This window comes from Pogona vitticeps, chromosome 2 (genome assembly GCF_051106095.1).
Source record: "Pogona vitticeps strain Pit_001003342236 chromosome 2, PviZW2.1, whole genome shotgun sequence".
Lineage (NCBI taxonomy): Eukaryota > Metazoa > Chordata > Lepidosauria > Squamata > Agamidae > Pogona > Pogona vitticeps.
This window is the reverse complement of record NC_135784.1, coordinates 96,802,038-96,823,361: the sequence shown is the minus strand read 5'-3', so window position 1 is coordinate 96,823,361 and position 21,324 is coordinate 96,802,038. Positions and strand designations below refer to the sequence as shown.

Genomic DNA, 21,324 nt, shown 5'->3' with positions numbered 1-21,324 from the left:
ACCATTCTTCAGAGGGTATTTTTAGCACTGAAGTGGACTTCTACCTACTTCTGATGCTTTTTCTTCTTTGCTTGTTTGTATTTATGGCAATTATGAGGACTCCAGGGAGCTGAAAACTGACCCTCCCCCCAGACCAATCAAACTTGCCCACGCCAATTCAAATGCTTAGATACTGTGCAACATAAATAGAATAGCTTAGTGCTAGGCATGCTCAGGTCCCATGATCAATCACCTGTATCGGGAAATAATATCCCAACTAAGACTGGGAAAGAGGCCAAGATGTTGACAAGTGTGAAGAGTATAGCTCTGCCCAGAGAGCATTCTGTGGCTGTATGAAAGGGCCTCTGTAGCAAATACTTCCTCCTGCACTGACAGAGGGATAACACTACTGCACAGTGGTGCTGAAGGTCTCTCTCACCATCTCACGTATGATTGTACGGTTGTTCTAGTTATATAGAGCTGCCCTAATCTCAGTTTTAAAAATGACGGCCAACACTCCGCACTGAGGTATTTTCAAACTGTCATCAGAAACAAATCCCCAAGGGAAAATCATGGTGGTGGTGACAATGATGAAAATGGTGATCACAGGAAACCAAACAACAACAGGAATTCAGTAGTGTAATACTCACCAAGATTATGAACAGTAGCTTCAGACTCTTGTATGAGCAAATGCCTTGCACCTGATGGGATCTCAAACATCTTAATGTAACCTGTAAATGAGGTTAAAACCAGCACAGATTACTATCATAAACAAAAGAAAAGAAACCTGGGTTTATAAACAGTAAATATCTGTGTCAAAAAGGAGATTTGGAATACAGTATAGAACTTTTTTCTATACAACAGTTATAGCATTATTGTAAATAAGTTATAAACCACTAGGTGGGGTATAAATTGAATAAATAATGAATATTAATTAATTAATTAGTTAAACTTTCTGTGCTGTCCAATTCAAGGATGCCATCCTACTCTCCTAGAAGTAGGGTAGCAAGATACTCCTTCCTTTATCAGCTACATCAATTAGATCTGAGTTCAGTGTAGTATGATCTTATTCTGATTTTTAGTCTCTTTCAAAAAAAAAGCAGGCAACCTATTAATTCCTTCAAAAGGAAAAGAAAAAAATGCAATTTTATCTCAGTTGAGACTTTTTGGGTTGCTTTTATTTTTCGGTGACTGTCACAACTTGGCATTCAAGGTACCGGTCTCACTCCATAGCCTCAAGCACTACCTTTCACAAATGGACATACAGAGTTAGGAAATACTATTTTGGTAAACAGGGTAGCTGATTTCAGGAAGTTCTAAACTGTCTTTTCCCGTATTCATATTTTCTTTCACAGTCTGAGAAGATACAAAGAACTTCAACTCTGTACATATCCTCATTTGCTCTTGACTCTCTGGGATGAAAATAATTTATAATCCAATAAAATAGCAGGTTAATCTAGATATATCCCTGAAACCATTATCTGTATCTAGGTTAAATAAGGATACAAATAGTATATTTAGAGAGCTCCTGAGTACAGAGACGAGTTTTAGCTGTGAGTCCTGCAAGATCCTGTTTCTCGCTCATTTCCACCCTGACTGACTCCACACGCAAAGACTGATGCTGCCTAGAAAGTGTCACTCAGCTTGGTGTATGTAATGGAAAGAACTGGAGGTGATCTATGTTTTGAGGTCCTTTGTTGAAAGAAAGAGGCTTTCATGCAGGAAGACATCACAGGTGAGTGCCAGGGTGCAAAGAGGCTCATGAGAAAGAGAAGCAAGCCCTTGCTTGTGAGCACTGACAAGTCTCCTCAGCAGGGGCTTTGAGGATGGCTGAGGGGATGAAAAATATGGGCACAATTCCTGCTTCTTTTAGTTTGATGCAGTGTAGAACATCTTTGCTGCTAAGATGTTCCCCTACAGGCAGACCACAGCCCACAGAGGCAGATGAAGTAATGTTCTATGATAGTGTGAACGTTTCCTGATCACTGCAGAAAAATCCAACTGATTAACTTTTATGCTGTAATCCTATGCATATTCACTTGGCAGGAAGCCTCTCTGAATTTATCAGGGCTTTCCTCTGATGAAACACTTTTAAAGTGTTTAATTGCTAGGTTTTATGCATTTGGCTTAGGAAGATAATGAAGTCCACAACTTGCCACCAACCTTTGGAGTGAGCTCTGCCACCCATAGGCATAGGCATCCTTCAGTCTTGAGAGACTATGGTAACAGAGGAATGTCCTCTCCAGAGCATGAAGCTTGGGTCAAGTAATATGGAGGATAGGCTGTTACTCAAGCAGCAAATCCCCCCTCTCCACAGTGCTGAAATGGTCCAATGGAAAGGCAAGAGCCAATACAACTGGTTCCAGCAACGTCGCAGGAGTTGGCAGAACAACACGAACTGCCTTCGGGACTCCAGCTCCGGCTTTTGCCTCTAGGTTAACTCCTGAAGCCTTTTCCATGAGTGGATATAGCCACAAGGCAGTGGAGGTTTGAAATCGGGAGTTTTCCTTCTCCTAGATGGGCTGCCTTTCATGGCTGACGAGCCCCACCTACTCGGCCTGCTCTTTAATAGTGCAGAAGTATGATCCGACCCTTAAAGCGTTCCTGATTCCCATGTGTATGCAATTCTAATTGGCTTTCCTATCTACCATATTAGGGTCAGAGATAGAATCAGAGAATTTGATAATTTCACGCACCGTTAGGTGAGAGGTCCTGAGACATCCTCATTTAAAGCAGAAAGCCCCACCCCCTAGACCCCACCCCCTAGGCCATGTGGTGGGGGAGACCAAAAGAAAGCCCAGTCAAAACAAAAAACAAAACAAAACAAAAACTCCTCAGCAAAATGTCCATGCAAACATACCTGGCCTTCAGCCTCAGCCCAGCTTTCTAGTGATACCTAGGCTATAAGGCATCCCTCTTCCTACCAATAATGGCATGGGTATTACCATATTTTTCCTTGTATAAGACAATACTTTTGTCTAAAATCTTTAGACTAAAAATTGAGGGCCGTCTTATACAAAGAAGTAAGTTGAGGAGAGAACAAAAACAAGTGGAGAGGGGAAGATATCAAAGAGATCCTGCCGCTCTTTAATTGCTGCTTTCCCCCTCCACTTCTTAAGCCCCATGGAGCTTAGCAAAAGGAGAGGGGAAAGCAGTTATCAAAGTGATCCTGCAGGCCTTTGACCACTGTTTTCACCCTCCTTTTGCTAAGCCCCATGGGGCTTCGGAAGTGATGGGAAAAGTAGCAATCAAATTTTCTAATTTGGGGTTAGAAAAGTGGGGGTCACCTTATACATAGGGGCATCTTATAAATGAAAAAATACGGTATTTTATTTGACACCAGCAGTAACAATTTTAAAATATCTTCCAGATCTTAAAACACAACACATTTGTCTACGCTGTACAATCTGAGGTTTACACCAGGCTGACATAAGTACCTATTGTATTTGTTTTCACATGTCCAATAAAATAGATACCAGTATAACACAGGCTACACCTATGCCTGCAAAACAAGGCAGTGAAATCTTCATAATCAAGTGAAATCTTGTTTCCAGAATGAGGCGGAAGAGCTGTTACCACACATGTGACAATGCATTTTGATTGTCCTCTGGTTAATATGAAAGGGAGGCAGGTCAAAACCTCCCCAACTTACTCAAAATATTAGGCTAATTTAAAACTGAGCTCGTGGAAACTCTGACCGAAGAGCAAGAAAAGAGTCACTTCAAATAGGACGTGAAGACAGCAATCCAGTATAGCAGGAGTGAGCAGATCACAGCCTGTGGGCCACAAGTGGTTTGTGCAGCCCACAACAGGTTCTGTACCTTTAATTTCTTGGGCTAATGCTACATCATGGGATGAACAAAGTGTGGTGTGTGGACCATACGCACCCCCCTCAGGAACCAAATATAGTGTCCTCTAGTATCCTTGGCCGGGGATATGTGACCTTTGGAGATCACCTACCTCTGACATTTTGCATTGTGTAGAGACAGTCATCCCCATGCTCCCTGATTGCAAGTAGAACTGAACATCTGTCTCCCCAAAGTCAACAATTTGATAGGCTAGCAGAAGGCCAAGAGTGCTAAGAAACTTGATACATGGGCTGACTCGTTCACATGTGTCCTGTTCATTTTCTTTGGCATGGCTGTTTCCTGACTGCTCCTATTGATTCTGATTTTTGTTTAGGGCAGGGCATTAGCCCCATTACAGTGATCCTACTCAAAATCACTAGGGTTGTGGCCAAGTTAATACTGCCCTCAGCAGTCTGGGGAAGTAAGTGTGTGTGTGTGTGTGTGTGTGTGTGTGTGTGTGTGTGTGTGTGTGTGTGTGTGTGTGTGTGTGTGTGTGTGTGTGTGTGTGTGTGTGTGTGTGTGTGTGTGTGTGTGTGTGTGTGTGTGTGTGTGTGTGTGTGTGTGTGTCTCCTTAGTTACCCACCAAATGCTATATGATGCTCAGCCATGCTACGCAGCCAGATCTGGAGTAAGCAACCTGATATCAAACAGGACCAACCTCTGAAGGGACATATAGAGGCCTAAGCCATTGGGCTGATGGTAAGTGTACAGATGGGCTCAAAGAAGCAGAGTAAGAGTTTCAATACCAACTGTAACTCTTCCCCCAAATGGTTCAAAATGGTCTCATGGTGCAGTACAGGACAGGTACAGCTAATGGGAAGTTTTAAACTTCCACTACAGTGTTCTTGCATATTCCTCTGGGGCAGTGGCAAGACATTCAAAATGAAATGACCTTGTTTCTTTGGTACTCTGGCGAATGTGCCTTTCACCACTTTGCAATGGCTATTGTCTCCACCACACACTCCGCACTTGTCCTCTTGCTTTGAGGAACCAATCACTTTGTCACAACCGACTTTCTGAAAAAAAAAGGACAAAAAGAAATATTCTTCTTTGTAAGAGCATATATCCTTATTATAATTTCCAGCAATGAAAGATATTTTTAAGTATTTTCCTGAAAGAGTAAGGTGGTACCTAAATTAATATCAACATCTTGGGAGAGAGAGAAATTTCTAACTACTTGCTTAACTAAACCCTGATATAATAATAGTGCTTTATGAACCTATTACTACTCAGGATCTGAATATACACAGGCATTTCATTCAGTTCACACCCAACTTTGACCCATGGGCAAATGCTACTGAGTAAATACGTCCCCCCCCCCCAGTCAACCTGAAGAAAAGACTCCAACTTCCAGTCATTTCTTATTTATTTATTTATTTATTTATTTATTTATTTATTTATTTATTTATTTATTTATTTATTTATTCCATTTCTCTTGTGACCTTCTTCCCTGCAGAGACCCAAGATACAGTATTTGCTAGAGCACTGGGTGCCATTGTGAGTCTCATGACAAAGGGATAACGTAAAAGCTAAAGGTTAGGTACTGGTCCCTTCAGCATCAGTTTATTCCTTGTAAGAGTAGCTTCACTTGTTTGTTTGTCGCAGCAGGAGCTTCTTTCACTTTCTAATTCACTTGCTTTGTTTTGCAATTGGCAAGGGATTCTTTGTGAAATCTGAATTCTCAAACTGAGAAGACTGCTTCAGTCACAGGAATGTCCTTTCAGCAATAACTACAAACTTTCTACTACACTAATTATCAGCCCAGCTTTATACCCACAATTTATATAGGTCCTTTCAATCTGCATCTATTGCTTCTTGCAAACCTAAAGATTTCCTCAACATTGTTTAACTTTCCAGCATTTAACCATTTTGGCAGCAAAAGATCATTATCCAGAAAAATGAGATAGGGGTCTTGACTTGAGAACTTAATCCGTATTGGAAGGTGGTTATCAAGTCAAAATGTTCTCAAGTCAAATCTGTATTTCCCATAGGAATGCATTGAAAACCATTTGATCCGTATCTGCTCTTTTCCGTCCATAGAAACTAATGGGAAGCTGCTATTCCGCCTTCGACCACTAGAGGGGGGATATTTTGTTTCTTTTTTTCTTAGGTCAAGAAAGGTTCAGGGAAGGCAGGGAAAATACAGTCCAGGCAGTACAGTACCAGGCAGTCCGAAGACTGTCTCCCAATCCACTCTCTAAACGCTGGGAGGAGTGAGGAAGCAGACAGGCACCCTTTTCACTGGCCAACAGTTAACTGAAAGTTCAAATTTTGCACTTTCCCTGCCTCCCACATTTTTTTTTCAGTTCTTAACTCAAATCTAAGTACTTAAGTCAAGTCAATATTTTCCTATGAGAGCGGTTCTTAAGTCAAAATGTTCTTAACTCAAGCCGTTCTTAAGTCAAGACCCCACTGTAGTACATATGAAGATTTATACCAATAAAGGTAGAACAATTATGGCAGAACAAGCGCAAACCTAACTATGTTCTACTTGGTGGCAGACTATTCCAGTCACCCAAAGGAAAACAGCGAAGCCATTTGTTGCCACCCTCCAAACACAAAAATTAATGAATTCCCCCAGAAAAATCATTGGTCTAGTGTGCTGCCGAAAAACCCACAGTGGTACAACTTTACAAGTCCTTTCTTGGCTTTTAGATGGCTTATAAATGTGCATTTCAACTTAAATTTAACTTATTTAGTTATGTCCGACATTGTCTAATGCCTTTTCTTTGCTTTTAAATCATCTTTCTATACTCTGTCACTCAAATGAATGAGGGTCTTCAGGCTGTTTACTCATGTAACATGACTTCCTTCTGCTCTAATTTGACAGTTACTTGTCAAGAGGCAGGGTCTGTTTAAGAAACAGAAAACTGCAGATTTGTGATTTACTGATGCCTATATAGTCCATCACCATGGAAACATACAACAGAACATTGCATAAAGTCTCCAGTTAACATGGAAGGAAGTTAGGAAGTACACTCCAGTGGAATACGTCCTCATACAATTAAGCAAGGTAAGGTACAGAAAAGCAATTTTAAACAAAAAAAAATACAGATATCAATGTAAAATTATTAAATGAATTAAATTAAGAACTACTTTTGTGAGATCAGTGATGGGGGAAAATACCACATGGTAATTATAGCAATGTTATACCCATCCTAGGCAATAGTAACCTCAAAAATCAGTTGCTGAAATAACTACCACATACCAGGCACTCCCCTCGTACACAGATGCTATGTGAATCCTTATATGAACACCGGGTTCCATCATGTACAAGCCTCTTCATATACACAATGTCACTAGTTTCCTTTGACTCACAGTAGAGGTGGCACCTTTCTTTAGCTGCAAAAATAAAAATAAAATAATTATACTTAATGAAACACTTTCTACTTTGTATTCTTGCAGGCTTTCACGGCCGGGATCCGATGGTCGTTGTAGGTTTTTTAGGCTGTTTGGCTGCGTACTGAAGGTTTTTCTTCCTAACGTTTCGCCAGTTTCTGTGGCCAGTATCTTCAGAGGACAGGAATTCTAACTCCTGTCCTCTGAAGATGCCGGCCACAGAGACTGGTGAAATGTTAGGAAGAAAAATCTCCAGAACATAGCCAAACAGCCTGAAAAACCTACAACAACTTTCTACTTTCTTGGAGCATAATAAAATTTGAACAGTCACAGTCACACAGACTGAATTAATAAAACAATAGAAGATCAAGCTTTTGACAGGAAAACACATCCTGTCATCTTCCAGGATACAAACGACATACTAACTACGGTAATATACACTCAATATGATTGCATCACACATTGTAGTTAGTATGCCATTTGTATTCTGAAGATGGCAGGACATTTTTTTCCTGTCAAAAGCCTGATCTGTTATTGTTTTATTAAAGTTTTTACATGGAAGCTAAACCCGTTAAGTTGTTTGGGTCAATTCAGTCTGTTTGACTGCTATTGGTCAACTTTTAAGCATACTTATTATTTGTTCTGTTTGTAAACGGTGGTTCCACAGAGGTTTTATGGCAAGATGCTACTATGTACCTTCCTTGTACTGGATCAAAAACTCCCAGCAACTTACTGAAGAACTTCCATCTATTTAGAAGGGTTTTCAATGAAATTCTACAGAAATAGACTACAGTCAAAACCAGAGCAGAGACTATTTATATCCCCCGTCATCAAGGGATGGACTCACTAAAATACATTTCTTGAAAAAGTTTCTTAATTGCTATTGCAACAATCTCCTGTATATGCCATTTATAGACAGATTTAGTACAGAAGCTAAGTAATACGTGAGTGTGGTAAGTGAGTGTCAGGCTCCTCTGTATGAAAAAAGAGAACTCTCTCCTGAGGAAGCATGATGTACACCATGCTAAGTCTTCCAAATTTGGTAGACGAGTACTAAGTTCCCCAAGCTATGAAAGGTTACTTTTTAAAACTAGAATTCAATCCCCCTTCAAACCACAGTCTCCTAAAATAGGTTTTCCAAATTATAGAAAGTCCACTAAATGAAGAAGAATAGGAAATGTGCTAACCCTCAGTATGTTCATATGGAAGCCAGTGGTGTTTCGTGTTCTGATATTCAAAATAAGGATCCCACTGTCTACACTGCTCCTCCCTGAAATCTTCATAATCTTTAGGACAATCTTGTGTGCTGCAGAGCTGGAATTCATAGCTTGGCCCGAAACATGTGCGGCCTCCATTAGCTGGGCTAGAAATAAATAAATAAATAAATATTGGGTAAGTGACACCATATAACTGAAGCAAAACAGCACCAGATAATGCATTTGCTTTACAATTATGAAAACAGAAACGAACTACACTTAGAAGTAAGGTCCACTGGATGCAGGACAGATGACTGTAGGCAAGCCATTGTTTCACAGCCTCTGTAATATGGGAATCAGGATCATCATCAACGTAATGACCTACCTTTTTGCACAGATACACAGCAGGTAAGAACTATAAATGTTCCATACCAAAGCTAAATATCATGGTCATTATACAGGGGAACCAAGACATGCTGAACTGCAGGTGCCCACTAACTGTGACACATTTATCACAAAGTAATACTTGAATCTTGAATCTTTTAAGAGAAGACTGAGCATCTTGCACAAATGTGGTTGTTAGTAATTGTCTGGGCACTGACAATGCAAAAGATGGCCATCTCTAGCGTATGACTTTAACATTAATGACAAAACCAACCTACCAACAAAAATAGAAATATAGAATTATTTCATTAATAATTTGGAACAATCCATTACAGTGGACCCTCGACTTACGGAATTAATCCGTATTGGAATGGTGGCCGCAGGTCGAAAAGTCCATAGGTCGAGGGTCCATGTCCCATAGGAATGCATTGAAAACCCTGTAATCCATAACCAGCCTAAGAAAAAAAATCCTGGGATTCCAAAGCCGCACCTGCTGCCCTCTGCCTCCTGTCCCCAGAGCCCTCTGCCTGGAGGCAGAGGGCACCGGGGACAGGAGAAAAGAGGGCAGCAGATGCAGCTTTCGAAGCCCAGCAAGCCGAAAGCCACGGGTGGCTTTGAATTTCCTGCCTTTTCCACCTGCCTTTTGTAGGTCGAAGCTCGGGCCAAAAGTCAAACCAAAATTTTGCAGCCTGAGCTTTTCGTACTTCGAAATTTTCATAAGTAGGGACCTTCGTAAGTCAAGGATCCACTGTACAGCTCTGTAGTTTGATCTAGGTAAGAGAGTGTCACTACCCTCTTTTCCTGAAAATAAGATCGAACCTGAAAATAAGCCCTATTATGATTTTTTTCAGGATGCTTGTAATATAAGCCCTACCCCCAAAATAAGCCCCATTAAGTGAAACCCCGCCCTCCACCATTGTACGGCAACCAGAAGAAAATGACGTAGCTGTATTTGAATAAATGTAGATTGTTGTACATGAAAAAATAAAATAAAACATCCCCTGAAAATAAACCCTAATGGTTTTTTTGGAGCAAATATTAATATAAGACCCTGGCTTATATTCGGTAGTTACAACCATTACTTCCCCTTTTCCCCTCCCCATGGAGTTCAATTGCTCTTCCAAAATTGTATTGACTCTTGCAAAGGTGCATCTCCCTTCTTTATTAATATGCTTTAATAACTTTAATACTAGGTGTTAACTTGTCATTAATGGCTATATCCCAAACCTCTCTATATCATTTATTTAACTGAACATTTTAGATTGTTTTACATTTCCTAGCTACAAATAATCTTGCCACTGTTAATAAATTAGAAATTAATTCTTTAGTTGTCAAATTACACTGCTCCGTCAAATATTGAAAAAAAATTGCCATTTTAGGATTTGCCTCTAAATTTAACGTAACTATTTCATTTATTTCATTGAAAATCAATTGCCAGCATTTCAATATATTCTTGCATTCCCATCACATATGAAAATAAGCACTCACTTTCTGACAACCCCTCCAACACAACCTGGAAGAACTAAAATCTATTCGATTTAATTTCACCAGAGTTAAATTCCATCTTCGTATAGCTTGTAATTTTTCCCCTTTATCCTTACATATATTTCAATATTCTTAACATTTTGAACATATCCTTGTGAGGATATGGGTTTTGCAGTACAGTAGTGCCTCGCTTAACGAGCGCACCGTATAACGACGAAATCACATAGCGATTAGGGTTTTGCAATCGCAAATGCGATCACATACCGATGGCCCCTATGGGCGAAACTTGCATAGCGAAGATCGGTAAGCGTTTCGCTTACCGATCTTCGCTTTGCGATGCCCGACGATCAGCTGTTCGGTGGCTCCAAAATGGCCGCCGGAAGCCCCGAAATGGCTGCGCGCAGCGTTTTTGCGCCCTCCCCTCACTTACCGAGGGTGCGAAAATGGCTGCTGGCTATGGGAAAACTTCGCTGAAAGGTGAGTTTTGGAGCCTATTGGAACGCATTAAAATTAAGTTTAATGCGTTCCAATGGCTTTCCCCGTTACGTACAGCAATGTTTTCACATAGCGAGAGGGTTAATCCGGAACGGATTAACCTCGCTATGTGAGGCACCACTGTACTTGTTTCCTAGAGTTTGCAGGTGTTCCATCTCAGCCTAAGACCCAGATCTTGTTGTGGAGAAAAATTGAGGCCACATCTCAAGACTGAAAAACATTGCATGGGGTCATCAGGGGGTGTGGAGCATCGTGTCACCAATATGTTGATGACACCCAGCTCTACGTCTCCTTTTCACCAACTGCAGGTGATGCCGTCCTGTCCCTTCAGCGCTGCCTGGGGACTGTACTACAGTGGATGCAGGAAAATGGGCTGAGGCTGAACCCGGACAAGATGGAGGTTCTGAGGGTGGGTACCCTCACTGTTGGTGGTCTGGGTGACTCTCGTTTGGGGGGGTGACCCTTGCTGCAAAGAGTGGGGTTTGCAGTCTGGGGATCCATTCCATGATGGAAATGCAGGTGGCGTTGGTGGTCCACACTGTCTTTTCCCACCTTTAGCGGATAGCCCGGCTGCGACCCTATCTTGATGTGGGGGTGCTCACCACCTTGGTGCATGCGCTGTAATCTCAAGATTAGATCACTGTACCACACTCTACGTGGGGCTGCCTTTGAGGTTGATGCGGAAACTCCAAATGGTGCAGAATGCGGCAGCCAGACTCCTTAGTGGAGCGAGGAAATACCAACATATTTCTCCTATTCTGGCCGCGTTGCACTGGCTGCCCATTCGGTTCCACTTTGACACCAAAGTATTAATGCTTACTTATAAAGCCCTAAATGGTATAGGACCTCAATACCTGGTGGAACGCCTTCTCCCACCAAGATCTACCCGTGTCACTCGTGCGAGCCAGGAGGTGAGGCTGAGGAGCCTGACGCCGAGAGAGGCCCGGAAGGAAAGATCTAGAAACCGGGCCTTCTCGGCGGTGGCTTCTCACCTCTGGAACAACTTAACTCTGGTGATTTGTGCGGCCCCTTCACTGGGTATCTTAAAAAACCAACTAAAAACATGGATGTTCGTACAGGCCTTCCCTCCAGCTAATCCTTGATTACTTCTTCTTTCTCTTCTCTTGCCATCTTGAACAATTTATTAATTTATTAGCTGATGTTATAATTTTTTGTGTATATTTGTATATTTTTATGCATCTGAGAGAGAGAGAGAGAATTGGAAGAAGAAAGATAGGTGCAAAGCCTTCTTTGATTGCTTAAGGAAATGCAGTCATGGTTACATAGGATAGACTAGTAATTAAGTAGTAAAACTTTTAGCTAGTTAATCATCTTATTGTTTTATGGGAAAATCTTACAGGAGCTTATTTAATACGTACTTAGATGTTTGGCATTTAACCATATAATTTGTGTCTTTTTGTATTTCTTTGGTTTTATAACTTTTTACTCCTTTTGAATAAATATTTCATATTATAGGTAAAGATAAAGGTTCCCCTTGACAAATTGTCCAGTTGTGTCCAACCCTTGGGGGCGAAACTCATCTACATTTCCAAGCCATAGAGCCAGAGTTTGTCTGTAGACAGTTTCCGTGGTCATGTGGCCAGCATGACTTAGACATGGAACACTGTTATCCTCCCACCGTGGTGGTCCCTATTTATCTACTCGCATTTTACATGCTTTCAAACTGCTAGGTTGGCAGGAGCTGGGACAAGAATTGGGAGCTCTCGTGTGGATTCGAACTGCTGATCTTCCGACCTTGCAGCTGAGAGGCTTGCAGCTTAATCCACAGCGCAAGGGTGAGAGTGCCTAAATAAAGTGCCTTAGCCACAAGGACTATGTTTGCTATTTTTGTTATCCGGGTGTCCTACCTGGTAAGGATGGTGTGCAAGGTTTGAAGTACACAGCTAAAGCGTTTTAAGCTTAAATAACTGAGTAATTGGAAATCTAGGGACAGAAGCTTGCTCATAGTTGCCGACTCACGGACCTTCTAGGTCTCACCCAAACTAGAATAAATAGGTGATGGAAGCTGGGAACCACAGTTTGGCTCCTTCCCCTAGTGCAGGGGTCTCCAAACATTTCAGTGGGCAGACCACGTCATATATGCTCCACATTTTTGAGGGCTGAAGGTAGACGTGCACACTCCAGCACACACATACGCCCGCCTGCCCACACTCCCTTTGTCAATCTTTTAACTATCTTTATTGGCAACATCATAAGTAAATATTTACCTTGGGTAAAATCTTTATTTTACATACGCTATGCTACCAAACAAAAGTCCAGTTTTCCTAAACTTATCTAACTTATTATTAATTTCTTGATTCAGTGTTTTAAAATTATCCTCTTTCAATCTTTCTAAATTCATTGCCTCTCCCAATCTGAAGAGACCATTGCCCAGCAGGCCAAGGCAAAGAGGCAGTCACGAAAGCAGCAAAATCAGGGAGCTATACAGGGTACAGATTGTATTTGTCCTCAGTGTGGAAGGGATTGTCACTCTCAAATTGGCCTTAGCTACACTAGACACTGTTCCAAGTCCTCCATGCAGAGCACAATACCATAGTCTTTCGAGACTGAAGGATGCCTATGATGAGTTATAATGAAAAATGTAATACACTTTTATTTATTTATTTATTTATTTAATTCAATTTATATGCCGCCCACACTATTTTCTAATTATGTCTATATCATCTTTATAATTAAACATCATTAACTCTGATTTATACCCATTTATCTATAATCTTGTTACCTTTCCAAATTCTTTTATTTATTTATTTATTTATTTATTTATTTATTTATTTATTTATTTATTTATTTATTTATTTATTGGATTTTTACTCCGCCCTTCTAGACAATGTCTACTTTTAAATATGACTTTACCATAACCATAAACTTTAGTGGATTTTTTATTGCTAAAAGAGTATTACCAGGAAAATTATTTTAACACTATCTTTAGGACCAATACCACAAATTAACTTATCTTCTCTAACAGCGTTTGTTAGTAATTCTATAAGAAAGACAAACAATATTGGGGACATCCTTGTCTAGTACCATGGCCTAGGGAAATCTGTTCCATTATTCCATTATTTACTAAAATTGCTGCAATATTCTCTGAATATAATTGGTCTATCATATCTTTAAATTGTTCTCCGTGTCCTAATAATATTACCTTTTTGTTTCTACACCAGCAGTGCTGATAACATGTATTTTAAACTTCCCTGGAAATGGCAAATTTAAACCCAGGTTTAACAAAGATGTAACCTATACTTGTCTAGGTATAGCAGCAGTTCCCGGGATCAAAGTCTTAATACAATTTCTTAATACAAAGAGTAGTAACATGTTGTGCACTGTTTCATCTATTGTAACAATATATTGTTTGACAGATTACTATGAAATGACCACAATAATACGAAGACAGATATTTTGATCAAAACTAAAAAAAACACAATACATTATTACTGTACATTTATAGCCAATAGTTTTTTTTAGTTCAACTTACTGTGGATTATCACACTGCCGGGTCCTGTATTTCACTCCGGTCCCACAAGTTCTTGAACAAGAACCAAATTTACTCCATGACCCCCAGTTTCCATCTTGCTTCAAGATATCTGGCGTTAACCAGATACAGTGACCTTTGAAACAATGCTAAAAGAGAAATATATATATATATGTATGCATATTTTCATAACTAATTATATATATTTGTTTCCTACTTTTTTTTTTGGACAATGATTTTTTGGATTCCAGCTGGTATTCTGCTGCTGAGAACAGTCCCCGAGGAAAGGTCTGCTCCAAATGTGCTCCTCAGCAGAAAGAGAGGGAGGTGCTCTTTTCCCTCTTCTGCTATGCTCATCTATAAATCCCTCTACTCCCACTGTCCTGGAGGGTCCCCAACCCTCCAGGCCAGATTTGTGGGGAGGGATGAGAGTGCTCTCCTGTTCTGCCATATACTGATCTGTTGGATTGGAAGTTGTCCACATGTAGAAGGAACCCTTCCATCGGTGGAAAAAAAAACAGGATCCAAACCACCACATAATATTGATAACAGTGAAAAGACAACACGATGTCTATATATAGATGAGCACAGACACTGCAGCAGAGAGAGCATTAATGGCAGTGACAGAAGGCAGACTGGAGAAGTATAGTCTGGATTGGCCCACGGTATCTCAAGTGTTGCAAAGTGATGTCAAATGCCAGAGTTCTGATACAATTCATATTTCATTGTTTTCTTCTGGACTAGACTTTGCCCATGTCAATCTGAGTCTTTTTTCAATTCATGTGAAAGTGGTCGTATTTCAAGAGGTGAAAACTAGGCTCCAAGGATACCACTGATTTTTGAAAAAAGGCAGTGCTGAGAAAACAAGATTGTGAATTACATATACAGTATTAGCTTGCACGAGCCTGTAGCAAGCCACATGAAATGATTAGTATTTCTTATTTTTATAGCACTATATCTATGCGGAGTACATTAGAGGCAATAATTATTTTGACACTTCTGTGAAGTATGTAAAAATATAGCTGCAGTAGGTAATTATTATTTTTTTACAGTGGCAGTTTGAGCTAAAAGAAGCCCATCTTCAAATTAAAAACTGTTCACAGAACAGATTTCATTTCCACATTTTTTTACACAAAGAGTTTTCCCACACTGGCTAGTCAAAAGTAGAATATACTGAAAACTATTCAGTATGAGGTCTGAATATTTCTTTGGCTTCCATTTTGTATCCCCCCCACAGGGTTTTATTTCTTTTTCCCTAATAATTCAGAAGGAGCACAGTGTGATGTAGTGGATACAGCGATGGACTAGAACAAGGGATCGAGTCGCCACTTGCCGATGGAAACTCACTGGGGGAGTGGAACTAGTAAAACCACTCCTTAAATGTCCCACTTACCGTGAAAGCCCTATTAGGATTGCTATGAGACAGTTCTGACTTGACAGCACAGCGCAACAACAATAGCAGCAATAACCCATAGCCGGTGAATTAATGGGATTTGAATAAGTGTTGTCTTACCGCTAAATTAGGGCAATCCATGAGTCTAAGAACACACGTATGCTTGGATGGATCCACATGGCTGTGAATCCTTGAAAATTTCTGGGTAATGATTATGTGGACCACATGGAGGGCAGAGCGAGGGTGGAGATTCCTACTCTGTTCATCCCCTATGGTTGTATACCAGGAATAGGGAGCTTTTTGGGATTGAGGGCCACACTGCTGAAGCAAAAAGGCACCGAGGGACGCAGCAGCAGGCATGGACAGATTTCAAAGTGGGTGTGGCCTAGAAGCCAAATGGCACACTTACCACAATGGAGGGAAATATTTAACTATAAAATGAGTGGCTCCAAAAACTGTTTTCCAGCTTGTCTTCCAGTTCCAGCCACTATACTCTAGTAGTAGTATGACCATTCCAGCACCTCTTACTATTGCCACAACATGCACACCAATATTTAGTTCCTACATTTTGATGGCATATCTTTCTTCTGTCCTCAGTCTTTCTTCTGCCTTCAGACACCCTGAAACAGTTCGCTGAAACTTGCTCCCAGGTATCTAGCTGTGGTCTGTGCTTTCCCAACGTGATGTTCTCTAGATGTTTTAGACTACAACCTCTACCATCATTGACAAACAGCAAGGCTATCTGGGGCTGATGGGATTGGTATTCCAAGTCATGTGGAGGACACCACTTTGAAGAAGGCTATCACATGTCTCTATTTGTTTGAAAATATGCTGCTAAAATGTGGAGCTATCATTGCTCTCTGAGCATAAATCATTGCTTAATACTTGTTTTCTCACTGTAACCCCCCTTCATATATACCAATACTTTTTGCCAGTATGGGGCTCTGAGGGGGTGTGCATAGGTACAGATGGCTATAGCACCAAGTGCCATCACTCACTTGCAGTTGCCAATTACCAACTCTACAAGTTGAATACAGCTCAGCCAGTCTTCAAATCTAGGCATTTGGCAGGCACTGTATGCAAAGCATATGGTTAAACACCCACTGCCAGCAAAAACAAAGAATTTGTAAAGCAACATCTCACTTAAGCAAATAACTTAGCAGGAAAATCGTGAAAAGGTGCCAAAAGCTGGCAAGGAATAGCAAGGAAAGGCCAGCATTTGCAGAATTATGACACAGAGAACATTGTTGGGATGATCAGCAGTAGACAAATACAGAAAATGCATTGGGTGCTCATCGGATGGCTCTTCAATATGTTTGCAAGGTTAAAACAACAGAAAACTATACTCGTCAGAGGAGAGTATGAAAATAAGAAACAGAAGGTGGGGAAAACAGGGCATATTACAGAATTAAACATGCATTTTCCATGGTTGCAATCTACATACTCCATTACAAGTTCATTGCCATGTGAAGATTGCTAATATGTATCCTGGGAACTTGACATACTGTTGAGGACTCATACGTATATGAATACAGGCACAATCCAGCCATGTTGACATTAGTTAAACATGCTCTTCGCTACAGTCTAACAAATACTGACAAATTTTCTTGCCCTGAATGAAAAAAGGTATCTCGTCAAGAGGCACCACATCAAACAAATGTACAACTGATGCAAGAATTTTGTTCCCATATAAGAGTGAAAAGACCAGTGCCTTTCCCATCAGCCACAGTAATTGAAACCACCACCCCCTTGCTCTGGGTTTGGCATGAAAAACTAGCATTTAGTATTAAGGAAATTTAATGCAATGTTCCATACTTGTTAGTATTGTGTATTTGTTTTGGAAAAATATATATATATTTAAATAAATTATCTATATAAAAGTATTAAGGAAATTCATATTTTGCACAACATCTAAGGTGTGCTGTATAAAGTAGTTTTTTCATGTGCAAAAGAAAAAATTAATAATATACAAACACTATACTAAAATTTCAAATATGCAACAAATGCATGAAAATTCTCAGTCTCACCCACTGGGGAGAAATTTTTTCATCATTATCTGCAAGAACAAAATCAGCTAAGACTTATATTCCTTCACTTACATCTCTCATAGAAATCAGTGGAACTGAATAAATATGATTGCCAAAATATTGCAGTAGTTCAATCGCAAGGAAAAAGAAAGGATATTGGCTATTAACTCAAGAGTTCTGCTACTTCCATGAGCTTCACCTTCTCCAGAAACATTTTTTAAAACAACATTTTGCTTCTCCACTGAAGTTCAGGTACTAGGTATTGTCAAATCACGCAATATTATCTGCATAAAGAGAATGACTGTGTGTGAATATGGTCCCCATGATTTGGCAGATTAGATGTGATAGCAACAAAGACTGCTGTGGCACCTTATTCATATGACTATCAAGTTTTATTGTTAGTTGCCATTCACAGATGCATAGATATGAGCAAGAAAACTACAAGGATATACCAGTTCCATAATTATCATGTCATGATAATCACTTAAAGGAATAAATCTATATTTTGGAATGGGCTACCCTAGCAGTTCTTAACCTTTTCTTTACCACGGACCTCCTTTAAATATCTTTTGTTGCCACAGATCACCAAGTATTAACTCAAGATTTAAAACCTTAAAATGAATCAAATATTTATTTAAAGTTCCTCATGAAGGGTCTCATTGACAGATATTCCTTGCTATAATGGCAACACTTTTCAAGATGACTGGAAGGAGCTCCATTTTGCTTTGAGCACGATGCACCCTCATTAACAGCATCAGTTATTTTACATTTCAGATCCGGCCAGTGATCCATTCCGAGGCTCAGCCAAAATGTATTGTTATGAAAAGCACTGCTATAAAATTGAAAATTCCCTTTACTGGACAATAACCAAATGGTTTTATTAGCAAAAATCAAAGAAGAAACACAATCATGAACTCCATCCAAACATTCACTCGCACTGACACTAACTCTGACAGCTTTTGACTGCACAGTAGCAAGAAATGTCACATGCTGTGTCTCAGCTACACAGTGTCATTACTTGCATGTTCTCAACACGAATTCGCAAGGGAAATTAAGATTTTGTTCTACATCTCTCTTTTTTTGCTTTCTTTCATTAATTTATTCTTTCTATTTTAACTGCAAATAGAAAGCATTTCTTCAATAAGAAGAAATTGTGTATGGGCTACACAATTTAACAGCAACCATTGTTGAGAAAAAATAGTACATCATCTGTTACAAACGTGAACAAACATACTTTCTGTTCATGCTACATTCCCTCAGGAATAATTTGTTGGAAGTTGCATGCAGGCAGTGAATGGAGTGAATGGCGGTGAACAGAGCCAGAAACAAAAGAGGGATGGTGCCAACATCAAATTGTTCCAGAATAAAGAGAGCACTGCTTCAGTTTTGTGTAAAGTTACCTCAGATCAGAATTCCCATTCCACTTCAAATCATACACTTAAGGCATAAGAGGTGTTTCACTTGTCCTTTGCGACAGAACATTCACCTCAACTAACATGTGTTTAAAGGCCAATTGGATGCTGGTCTCCTCAGAGACATCTTTCTGCATTTGACGGGATTCAATCTGAATAAGTATAAGAGATCAACGCAGCACAATTTTGAAAAACAAGCAATTCATTGCTGACTTTGATGTCTGTGCATGAGTGTACCTCTCTCTCTCTCATAGCTGTGTAAATGAATGCATTGTTCCTTTTAAATGAGTTGAATTCCCACGGAAGAGTTATTCTTTGGCTTGGGCTGGGTAAAGTATACCCTCATGTGAAGATTCTTCACTATTTGAATTGCTTTAACAGGATATCTTCTGACCTTTCTGATAGTTACATAACAGGGAAGGCAACACCCATTATGGATGTAGCATATGCAACATTTACAGTTCAGAGGGCTGGATCCAATATCTGTCTTCCCTATATGGAATAGCTCCAGTCACAAAAGGTATCATAACAACCTAATTTTGAGAAGCCCCTTCTTCATGTGTGCCATAACTGTTCCTTGTATTATGTTTTCAGATAGCTGGAGGGGTTACAGGGCGGTGGACAGATAAAGACACCTGCTTCCACCAACATACATAGAAGAAGCTAAATTTGGAGACAACCCATTAATGAGTGGTTTCCCAACTATGAAGTGATGGGAAATCACAAAATGTCTTGTTCTCTGGGATTTTCTGGATCTTGGCATGTCAAGATTCCTTTATAAGACTTCCACTTGCATTCTTGTTTCCTTTTTTATTTTTGGCCTCCCTTCATTTTTCACCTGTTGTTTGGCAGAGGAAACTGCCACATTCTGTGAAGCTTAATGTCCTTTCTGATGAATTCCGCACAGAAAACATGCCATTCAGTGCAGGAACCATAACAGTCTTGTGCTGCTTGGCATTTCTTCCAAAGGAAAAAAAAAAAAAGGGGGGGGGGAGATTTCACTAGGGGAAGAGTGTCTTTTCCCTCCCTTGGTTTCTCTCTGAGAGTGAGAAATTGCAAGATTCATATTCCTATTATCAGTCTTTGGCCTTTCAGATCTTTTGGATTTCAACATACAGCATCCTTGGCCACTGGTTGGAACTTATGGCGACTGAAATTTATTTACCTATTTAAAATATTTTAAACTTGCCTTTCTCCTTGAAATGGACCCAAACATTTGGAGAATTCAAGTTTGAGAACTGCTGCATTAGAGGTAACTTTGTCACATGTGATTGGTATGATGTACTTTACTCAAAAATACACCAGTCATTAATGGTTTGTATGAAAGGGAATGGAAGGCATGAGAAAGTAATCAAATGACCAGGATGAGGATTTTTCTTCTTTATGTGGTAAACTAGGTCCCTCTGTTGGTTGACACAGAACCAGAAAATAGGTAGCCTCAAATCAATCTTAACCCTCTCAAATTATGATCACTTTATAATATGAACAGTTTCAGCTCCATAATAGAATGGCTGAAGAAGGTAGCATAGTCATGATGGGGTGATAGCTTTGATGGGGAACTTAAGTGGTCCATCTGTTGCCAGTTCCACCCTCACCCATGTAAACAGATTACAGAATGAACAGCATGGTATTCTCCTCCATCCCTATTTCAACACCTTCATTTCTGTTTAGTGTTATGGTAAAATCTTTTTCAGATAGAGATTATATTTCTTTATGACTTAGCCATATACTGCTAGAATTGGTCTACCCCATGGCATCTGTTGATCGGTTAAATCATTATTATACATAAAGCCCACAGAAACAGAAAAAGGTTGTGGCAGCCAGTGAAAATTCTCTTTTAGAATCCAAGATCCTCTGTCTCTGTGGTGACTAACTCAGCACATATTTATCCATCTGTCTCCTGTCTAGGAGAAGCTGAGGTCAGCTTTCTCAGCGGGAAATCATCTGGACTGGACTGATTGCCTTTGGAGAAACATTTTCCTTTGGTTAATTTCCTTTATGGTATCTTCTTATTTAATTCCCCAGCAACTGTGGAAAAAAAAATCCTACTGGAGAAGTGGGAACCCACAAAGAAATACAAGGGAGAAGGGGGTGGGAGTACAGGAATCTTCTTATTCCTTTGCCTCTGGCCACTGCTCTTTCTTCTGCAATAAATCAACTTTTCAAGGGAACAGTGGATGGAGCCCAGAAGACATTTTCTCTGAGCCTAATCTCTTCTAACCCATTTCTTCTCCAGATGGTTGAAGGAAAGGCTAGGTTTCCTTTGGCCTCAAAAA

The 21,324-nt window shown here is 40.0% G+C and overlaps 1 protein-coding gene across 2 annotated transcripts in view; it reads right to left on the bottom strand.

Moving 5' to 3' along the window:
- ADAMTS2 (ADAM metallopeptidase with thrombospondin type 1 motif 2) overlaps positions 1 to 21,324 on the bottom strand; it is a 330,178-nt gene that overhangs the window by 25,341 nt on the left and 283,513 nt on the right. For both annotated transcript variants that reach the window (XM_020782724.3, XM_072990085.2), the window contains exons 11-15: positions 14,220 to 14,365; positions 8,354 to 8,529; positions 7,036 to 7,169; positions 4,720 to 4,843; positions 630 to 710 (exon numbers count right to left, since the gene is read on the bottom strand). In XM_020782724.3, coding sequence (XP_020638383.3) covers positions 630 to 710; positions 4,720 to 4,843; positions 7,036 to 7,169; positions 8,354 to 8,529; positions 14,220 to 14,365 — 661 coding nt within the window. The remainder of the gene's footprint in view (positions 1 to 629; positions 711 to 4,719; positions 4,844 to 7,035; positions 7,170 to 8,353; positions 8,530 to 14,219; positions 14,366 to 21,324) is intronic.